Here is a 9,728-nt window from a genome sequence, read left to right as displayed (position 1 = left end):
TGTGTGTGTGTGTGTGTGTGTGTGTGTGTGTGTGTGTGTGTGTGATGGACAGATGAATGGACAGAGGTGTAATTAAATCCTCATCCGTCAGCTCAGCCTGAAGGTCCGTCTCCTCCTCTGTCTCGCTGCTCGTCTCACTGGGCGTCTCACCACCCGGAGTCCGGCGCTCCGGCCTCAAGGTCGACTGGACGGCTGCCAGGACGCCCCCGGAGGCCCCGGCAGGAACACTGAGGCATGATGGGAAACTCCCGCAGGGCCTCAGAGCAGCAGGTGTACCTGATGGAGGGACACTTCCTGGAGAGTTCTGTATGGTTGATGTTTACTCGGGTCGGAGTTTGTTTGAATGTGTTGTTGTTGCCATGGTGACCAACGGCACACTGACATCAGTCACAGTCACATTCGCACAATCAAATCCTCATCAGCTGATTCATTCATCACATCAGAATACATTCCCACAGTCTGTTAGCAGCTCTGAGAGCAGCAGTGACACCAGCAGCTTCAGTTGGACGTCTGCTGCTCTCACACACACGATCTCTACGACTCGTCACATGAACACACAAGACGGAGGACGCGTTGCTGCCTGTTCGTCATGTCGATCTGTGAAGGTGCTCTGCAAAAGGTTCAGGAGATGATTTCTGCTGAAACATTTATTGTATGAGGTCACAGTCTGCACCAGTGAGCTGTCATAGCTCCGCCCACCTGTGCAGGTGAGCAGCAGGTCTGACGTTAATGCAGTCAGACGCTGATCATTCTGTTGTTCTTCATTCATCCTCGTCAGCAGGTAAACTTGGAGTCACGCTCTCAGGTTTCAGTATTATCGATCTGAAGCTCAGAGTCAGTGTGAGGTCATTGTTGCAGTGCATGATGGGATTGTGCCAGGCTGCTCAGCTGCCAGCATTCAAACCTCCTTCAGCTCACAATGCAGCTTTAATGAGCTGCTCTGCATGATGAGAGAGAAGCTCTGCAGGCACTCTGTCTCCCTGTGAAGGTGACCGAGGTGCTGCTGCAGCTGACTGCTGGTTAACAACACAGCAATAAACAACAACAACAACAACAACAACAACACAACAACAGCTGCAGCTAATTGCTAGTAAATAACATAACAATAAACAACACAACAGTGTTGAGTCCTGTGTTAATTATGTGTTGTAGTTTATTGTGTTGTTGTTAATTGTGTTGTTGATTGTTGTATCATTGTTGTCATGGTTGAGATTGGTCTAATCTCATAATAATAATAATAATAATAATAAGCTGGGTCAGCAGCTGTCATTGTGCCGCGGCCTGTTGTTAATGAGCTGCAGTAATCAGTGAATCGTGTGACGAAGCTGCTGCAGCGATGAAGGCTGCGAGGAACTAAATGACACCGACTGTGTTTCCACCTGAGGATGGAACAAATATACGTCACCTGTGAACAGGTGTGACCCTGTGACACGTTTTTAATAGGACAGGTCTAATTATGTGTCAACATTAAACTGTGATGTGTCTGCTTCATCTCTCCCGGTCCTGAGCTGAGTCCACATCAGATGTCAGTGTTCTGGTCAGAGTGGCGCCTCGTGCTGCAGAATCGTAGAACCAGTTTCAGAAATGTAGAGAACCATGTGTGAACTGCGTCAGTCTCTGTTCTGGAGTTTATCCGTCTGTCCTGATGTCCTGGGCTGCGTCCGAAACTCCACACTAACATGCTACTGAGTACGCTAGAACAGTATGCAAGACTTTTTATTATGTCCGAAACCTTCACATGAACCCAATAGTGCATGAGGTGCATATTGTTTCCGGTAAATATTACAGTATGCAAGCACTGGACACTACGCCGGCATAATTATCCCACAATGCAATGCAGTGGTGACGACAACAACAACACCACAGACAATGGCGGACAGCGACAGCGTGGTAACCCGTGCACCCAGTACAACAACATCACTTAACAAGTTCGCCTGCATTTCACATTTATTATTGTGCGGCTTCTTACTGGATGCATATCAAGGATGTATTATTAGATTATTGTTATTAGATGTATTAACAGAGTATTATTGCAGATTGCAAGTAGAGCTGAGGTTGGCACCGGTTACCACGGTTACTTACGCGTCTCAACCAGCAGGAGGCTCTCAGGAAGTGCGTCACTTCTGCACTAAACAGTGCATCTGAAAAGATGTGTACTGCTGTTATTCACTCAAAAGTATGTTGAACGATAGTACATATACTGAGTATGTAGTGTATAGTATTGAATTTCGGACACAACCCTGATTGTCCTTTTGTTCTCACATTCTTGTGTTCTGATGTATTTTATCTGGGCTCCCTTGTCTGTGTCTAACGGATCAGATCAGCTTCTCTGAGTGCGTCTCTGTTTGGACAGATGTTCTCACAGAGACAAGTCAAACTCTGCACATCTGGACAGCTGCTGCTGGGAAAACACCTCGGGGTGGCCCTACCTGTGGCCCCGAGCCCTTAGGGCCTCCAGAGACAGGAACCAGAACCATGTCTGTGTCTGTTTGTGTGCAGCTGATCCAGAACAGACACAAACGCACAAGCAGAAAACAGTTTAACTCAGAATACTGAGACTCAGGCCGTGAAGAGTTAAACAGTCAGTGTGTAAACGGACACCGCTCACACACACACACACACACACACACACACACACACACACACACACACACACACACCTGACCCCGCCCCTCCGGACCGGCCCCACTGCAGCAGCGAGCGAACTGTCCGGGAACTTCCCCTCACTTTGTTCCAGAGCGGAGCGGGACGCACCAAGACCGGGACCAGGAGCAGCTCGACCCGGCTCAGCCCGTCCTCAGACCCTCTTCTCTTCTCAGCACGGATCAAGACCGGATTGTTTTTAATGGTTCTCAAGGACTAATAAGGACCCGAGGAGACCCGGACTCACGGCGTGGAGACGCTTTCTGTGGACACGCGCACAGACTGACTGATGTATGGATTGATTGATTGATTGATTGGTTGGTTGACTGGCGGGTCATGTGTCGGACTGTGTAGAGTTTCATCATGGATCCTCCTCTGCTGACGGCGATGACGGTGATGATGATGATGATGATGATGATGGTGGTGATGAAGGTGAGCGGAGCCTCTGTGAGGCCGCAGGTCAGTGAACTCACTTATCAATCGATCACGTATCTATGATTCGTGGTAAACTGTTTAGGTGCCATGAAGTCAGCTGATTGATCAAATGGTTCAGAATTATTGATTGACAATAATGATATGTTACTTTTCATCGTCAGTTTTTATTATTAATCGATCAAAATTATGATAATTCCTCTGTAAACATCGATCTGTTCTCATCATATTTGGCTTAATTATGATAATCAATAATCAAAATCATCAGTGAAGTGAAAACAAACCAATATCCAATATGATCAATCAATCATTACATGAATGTGTAGTGAGGGAACGAAACACAGATCATTCCAACTTTAATCAATATTCAATATTTCGTCTTCTCATGATTTATTGATCCTGTCGTTATTTAAAATCCATCAGAGGACTCGAACAGCTTCTTCATCAATGAACCTGAACCAGCTGAGCTCTGATTGGTTCCAAACTGTAACAGTTCAACTGATTCATCAGTTACTATCAACTGTTTTAACTGATTACTGATCAGTTTGAGGACAGGATTTTACAGACAAGCAGCTGGTCAATCGATCAAGAAAATGATCAATAATGAATCTGTAGCAGTGTTGCAGCGGAGCATCTCTCTGTGTGATCAGTACAACAACAGGCGGAAACAGTTTCAACACCAGATAAGCTTTTATTTTGGCGGTCTGCTGATCATTATGTTTACAGTCAGAACTGGAAGTGAAAGAGTCCCGCTGAGTTCAGTTCAGACGGACTGGAGGAGCAGATTCACATGTGGGTGACAGATAGAGAGGGGAGGAGGAGGTGGAGGGGGAGGAGGAGGAGGAGGAGGGGGAGGAGGAGGAGGAGGGGGAGGAGGAGGAGGAGGAGGAGGTGGAGGTGGAGGGGGAGGGGGAGGAGGAGGAGCAGGAGGAGCTGGTGGAGGGGGGGGAGGAGGAGGAGGAGGAGGTGGAGGAGGGGGAGGAGGCGGAGGAGGGGGAGGGGGAGGAGGAGGAGGTGGAGGGGAGGAGGGGGAGGAGGAGGTGGAGGGGGAGGAGGTGGAGGAGGAGGAGGAGGAGGTGGAGGTGGAGGGGGAGGAGGAGGAGGAGGAGGGGGAGGAGGAGGAGGAGGAGGGGGAGGAGGTGGGGCGATCAAAGGGGCAACACAGGAAAGAAAGAAAGAAAGAAAGAAAGAAAGAAGAGGAAGTGTTTCACATCTGTAGTCAATCAGAGTTTTTGTGCCACGTCTCAAACTTTGTTCATGTGGAAACTTTTAATTTTACTGTCGAGTCAGCTGATCTGCTGTCAGCCAATCAGACTCATCAATCAGACTCATCAATCAGACTCATTGATCAGACTCATCGATCAGACTCATCTGAAGCTTGATGTTTCACTGATAATCATGTTTTTTCTTTGCTTCATTGAGACTCACCACTACATTTCCCATGAGCCTCAGCACATCAGCATCCTGGATCAGAGTGACATTGAATAACAAACGCATTGCCATGGTAACTAACAGTGAAACCTGATCGATGTCTGGTGGTGAAATGCACCCTGGGAGTCGAGATTTTCTGATACACTTTCATTCAGAGTCAGTGACATCATCGAGAGGAAGTGATGTAATCATCAACCATGAACCTGCTATGACCTGCTAAAGATTCTGGTTTGTGTGTTTTCAGATGTGTGGCAGCAGCAGAGTGACGGAGACCAGACAGAAACGCTACGCCATCAACCCCGTCGGACACAAGTGGACGCACCACAACCTCACATACAGGTAGAGGTCAGAGGTCACGAGACATGCAGGTAGAGGTCAGAGGTCACGAGACATACAGGTAGAGGTCAGAGGTCACGAGACATACAGGTAGAGGTCAGAGGTCACGAGACATACAGGTAGAGGTCACGAGACATACAGGTAGAGGTCAGAGGTCACAAGACATACAGGTAGAGGTCAGAGGTCACGAGACATACAGGTAGAGGTCAGAGGTCACGAGACATACAGGTAGAGGTCACAAGACATACAGGTAGAGGTCACGAGACATACAGGTAGAGGTCAGAGGTCACAGGACATACAGGTAGAGGTCACGAGACCTACAGGTAGAGGTCAGAGGTCACAAGACATACAGGTAGAGGTCAGAGGTCACGAGACATACAGGTAGAGGTCAGAGGTCACGAGACATACAGGTAGAGGTCAGAGGTCACGAGACATACAGGTAGAGGTCACAAGACATACAGGTAGAGGTCACGAGACATACAGGTAGAGGTCAGAGGTCACAGGACATACAGGTAGAGGTCACGAGACCTACAGGTAGAGGTCAGAGGTCACAAGACATACAGGTAGAGGTCAGAGGTCACAAGACATACAGGTAGAGGTCAGAGGTCACGAGACATACAGGTAGAGGTCACGAGACATACAGGTAGAGGTCAGAGGTCACGAGACATACAGGTAGAGGTCAGAGGTCACGAGACATACAGGTAGAGGTCAGAGGTCACAAGACATACAGGTAGAGGTCACGAGACATACAGGTAGAGGTCAGAGGTCACAAGACATACAGGTAGAGGTCAGAGGTCACGAGACATACAGGTAGAGGTCAGAGGTCACTGGACCTACAGGTAATGTAGAGCCAGTCACAGACATACATCACAGCAGCCATGATAACTGATGTCAGGTGTCAGACAGGTGAGTGCAGCTGATGCTGAGTGGAACTGGTTGGTCTTATTGGTAAATTTAAGCTTTCAGCTTTAAGGGGTATTTACCCTGAACTTAGTCTGACAGTCAAACGCCTCATTGTAGACAGGACCAGGGTAGCAAAACCAACATGCTGTCTCTATGTTTGACCTGTCTGTCTCCCTACCTGTCTGTCTCCCTACCTGTCTGTCTCCCTACCTGTCTGTCTCTCAGGATCATAAAGTTTCCTAACACTCTGAACATGGAGGACACGAGGAAGGCCATCAGCATCGCTTTCACAAAGTGGAGTGATGTGTCTCCTCTCAGCTTCACTGAGGTCACCGACGGCAATGCCACCACTGACATCACTATCGGTAGGCGGAGCTTCAGCCGGCACAGAGAAACAAAGAAACACAATGAGGAAGACAAATGAAATACTGTGTGTGTGTGTGTGTGTGTGTGTGTTAGGCTTCTACACCTTTAACCACACTGACTGCTGGTGGTCACCCCTCCACCCGTGTTTCGACGGGCTGAATGGTGAGCTGGCTCACGCCTTCCTGCCACCACGAGGAGAAATCCACTTTGACAACCACGAGTTCTGGATCCTTGGGAAGTCCCGGTTCAGCTGGAAACAAGGTAACTTTACTGAGATACTCCAGTACATAGGAATACCTCAGTAAACCAGCAGGAGTGTATTCAGAGTTACAGGTGTGATCAGGTGCAGTCAGGTGCTGTCAGGAGGGGTCAGGCATGAACATGTGATCCTACAGGTGTGTGGCTGAATGACCTGGTCCAGGTGGCAGCTCATGAGATCGGCCACGCTCTCGGTCTGTGGCACTCCAGAGATCCTCAGGCTCTGATGCATCCCAACGCCACGTACACAGGACAGAGGAACATCGCCCAGGACGACGTGTGGGGCATCCAGAGGCTCTACGGTCAGTCAGCCGTCGGCTCTGACAGTCGTGTTGTCTCACAGCTGCTCACTGCACTGACTGGTCAGCCAGTCGTCACGGTCACGTTGGTGACTGTTGTTTCCAGCTCTGATGTGTGACCATCTGTGTGTCTGCAGGCTGTGTAGATAAGAAGCGAGTTTGTGACCCGTGGGCTCGACTTGGCTTCTGTGAGCGGAGGAAGACCTTCATGAAGAAGAACTGTCCTCAGCGCTGTGACTTCTGCTACGGTGAGACAACATCATAACGGTCATCCTTTCATCCAAACATGAATCAAGAAGCTAAACACAGTTAATTCTCTGACGGTCTTTTTCTGGATGTCGAGACAGAAACTGAACTCTCTCTCTGAGGTATGTCCATTTCTAACTATCTCTGGTATGACTCTCATTTCCTGCCCTCAGAGCCTCTGGAAGAAATTACCACGCCAACGCCACCACCTGCCAACGTCAAGATCAAGATGGTTCCCAGGGGGAAGGTGGTGGGATTCCGCTGTGGAACCAAAAACCCTCGCTCACCGCCAAAAGTCAGGTCAGCTGATCAATACTTCATCCATTGGTCTTTATGAAACCCAATCAGTGAGGAATAAAGAATGAATGGCTCAATGGAGGACTGAAAGTAAATCTAGTTTCACTGACTGAAACTGAAGCCATCAAGTCTGAAAGAGATTCAGTTTACTAAGACAGAAAATCTGAGACATTTCTTTTAATGTTTCCTTTAAGGCTTTAATGTAATTTAGCTTTCATATCACTCAACAATCAATAATGCTGGTGCACAGGTCGTCGAGTGGTTAGAGCACATGCCACAAACGCAATGGACTCTGGTTCGAATCCGGCCGGAGGACCTTTACTACAAGTCACTTCTGATCAGACCACTGTCAAATAAAGGAATCTATGCCTCAAAAAAAAGAATCTCAAAAAAACCAATCAATATGCTGATCACAGTGTTGAATCATCATAAAGTGAAACAAAAATATAAAAGAGGTGAAACAAACAACTGAAGGTTCAGTCTTGATCAAACCAACCTGTTTCCAGAGCTTTCCACCACCTGATCAGTTGTCAAGGAGACGGTTACGTTGTTATTATGGGTTACCCTAACTGGCGTCTGTCATATAAAGGGAAGATACTCCATCCACAGAGGAACAGCATGGCAGGTGTCCCCAGCAGAGAGCTCGGTGACGAGGTGCGTCTCCTCAGAGCTGTTGTTGTCTGTGATATGTGTGGAGCGTGTTGCTGCTCAGCCATGAACATCACATCTCCATATCCTGGTTATTATCTTCTGATTAAACCAGCTCAGTCAGGAGAACCTGACATACTCGGCTGCTGTTTCTCTCATTCATGCTGTTTGAATACACTGTTAGCTTAGCTTAGCTTCCTTGGCTAGTCGAACCACGTTGCTTTATGCATATGCAGCTGAACAAAGTTAAGTTACAGAGCAGCGGTAGTAAAAGAATGACCAACAATCCAAACCAGATAAAATATCTGTAATCTGTCTTCATGCTGTTGTTGTCCAGCTGGTACAAAGATGGCGAGCAGATCCTGACCTCCATCCCTGGCTACATAGTCATGAAGGACCGAGACCTTCGCATCGTTGCCAACGAGTTCAACGAGGGCGTTTATACCTGCCGCGTTCATCGAAGGGGAGACATCGTGTCCGCCAACTCCTGGGCCATCCGACTTAAACCAGAGGAGCCGTCCAACAGTTAAGGACGTCAGCCAGAATGGAGGACAATACCTCATTCAACTGTCACTGTAATTTTCAAATGGTTCAGAAGCTCTGGGACCTGACTAAAAACTCATGGCAGCTCTGTGGTAACAACATGACCTCTTCTCATCGTAATCCTCCTGGCAGGTTGTCAGGTTCCCCTCAGTACATCAGATTATAATCCTGGCAATTATCCCAGGATGTGTTGTGTACCTGTAATCATCTCAGCAGGATTGCTGTTGGGATATTATGTGCCCCTAATTCTGTAGGAAGTCTTGTACCCGTAGTCCTGTTGGACGTTGAATACCCTTAATCCTGTCGGACGTTCTGTACCCATAATCCAGAAGGATGTAAGGTATCTGTAAACGCCAGGATGTTTTGTAGCTGTAATGTTGTGGTAGAAAATCTTGTGTCTGTAATCTGCAGAGGTGATGTTGTTGTTACTGTCCTGATCAGATTACTGGTGCTCATATTCCTACAGGATGTTCTGAACTGTTGCTGAAGGAATGAAGTCATGTGTATGTAATCTGTAATCTATAATTGATGAGTCCAACATTAATACAGTTTCTCTTGATATTATTGGACTGAGTTGATCAATGTGTCCAGGAAGACATTTTTATTGATTTATTTATGTTCACATCAAACTGCGTAAAAATGAAATGAACATCATGTTTGAATTGAAACACCAACAGAACAAAATCAAGTTTATATTCTGACAAACTCAGCTGTGTTTATTGTAGCCTGTAGAACTGATATATGACCCTCTTATAGCTGACTGCAATTAATGAAATAGTTGATTAGCAAAGACAGTAGTGGCCACTGTCGGTACTACATGTCATGTGATGACTGTAAAACAATGAAGAGTGTTTTCTGAGCATCACGTCCAGTACTGTCAGAACTGATGACAGTTTATAGATGTAAAATAAATATTTCCATGCCACTGATCCATCAGATGGTCAGAGGAGGAAGTCATCGTGAAATAGAACCCCAGTAACAACAGACTGATCAGAATCTGGCCCAAGATGTTCTGTGATGGACTGTGAGGATTTCCAGATTTCTGTTCTTCTCACTGTGATCACGTTACAGCCTGAGACTAACTGAGCCGAGTGTCTGATGATGGACACCATCACTGTTCATCACACTCATCTGACTATCATCAGAAGTTTTCAGAGTCTGATTGGACGATCCAGTATTCCACGTGATTCACCCACAATGCATTGCTGTATTTTCATCCTGATGTCTTAAACTTTGAGTTTACATACAATAAAAGCTGTTTTAACTCCACTCATGAACTCATGTGTGTCCAACATTAATATTCAATAATAACTCTTAAAGCTAGGG

The 9,728-nt window shown here is 47.0% G+C and overlaps 1 protein-coding gene across 6 annotated transcripts; it reads left to right on the top strand.

The window, feature by feature from the left end:
• The first annotated feature begins 2,611 nt into the window (after positions 1–2,611).
• Positions 2,612–9,665, top strand: mmp23bb (matrix metallopeptidase 23bb). Of its 6 annotated transcripts, XM_037118363.1 has the most exons (9): positions 2,612–3,102; positions 4,751–4,845; positions 5,971–6,110; positions 6,205–6,372; positions 6,507–6,671; positions 6,806–6,916; positions 7,088–7,214; positions 7,801–7,865; positions 8,197–8,327. In XM_037118363.1, the coding sequence occupies exons 1-8, from the start codon at positions 3,007–3,009 to the stop codon at positions 7,859–7,861; spliced, it is 963 nt and encodes a 320-aa protein (XP_036974258.1). In that variant the 5' UTR covers positions 2,612–3,006; the 3' UTR covers positions 7,862–7,865; positions 8,197–8,327. The 6 variants fall into 6 exon arrangements, with proteins under 6 accessions (XP_036974258.1, XP_036974266.1, XP_036974236.1 ...); XM_037118341.1 differs by lacking the exon at positions 7,801–7,865 and having other exon boundaries at positions 2,613–3,075; positions 8,197–9,665; XM_037118330.1 differs by lacking the exon at positions 7,801–7,865 and having other exon boundaries at positions 2,613–3,102; positions 8,197–9,665.
• Positions 9,666–9,728: the final 63 nt, after the last annotated feature.

The sequence above is a fragment of the Acanthopagrus latus genome, chromosome 2, assembly GCF_904848185.1.
Source record: "Acanthopagrus latus isolate v.2019 chromosome 2, fAcaLat1.1, whole genome shotgun sequence".
Lineage (NCBI taxonomy): Eukaryota > Metazoa > Chordata > Actinopteri > Spariformes > Sparidae > Acanthopagrus > Acanthopagrus latus.
This window is presented reverse-complemented; position numbering and strand designations above follow the sequence as displayed.

What these genes read in the sequence shown, in the direction of transcription:
- mmp23bb (XM_037118330.1), top strand. Translation starts at nt 3,007, where the DNA reads ATGGATCCTCCTCTGCTGACGGCGATGACGGTGATGATGATGATGATG. An exon ending in CCGGTTCAGCTGGAAACAAG is followed by an intron (nt 6,373 to 6,506) that starts GTAACTTTACTG and finishes GTGATCCTACAG; the next exon opens with GTGTGTGGCTGAATGACCTG. An exon ending in GCGCTGTGACTTCTGCTACG is followed by an intron (nt 6,917 to 7,087) that starts GTGAGACAACAT and finishes TCCTGCCCTCAG; the next exon opens with AGCCTCTGGAAGAAATTACC.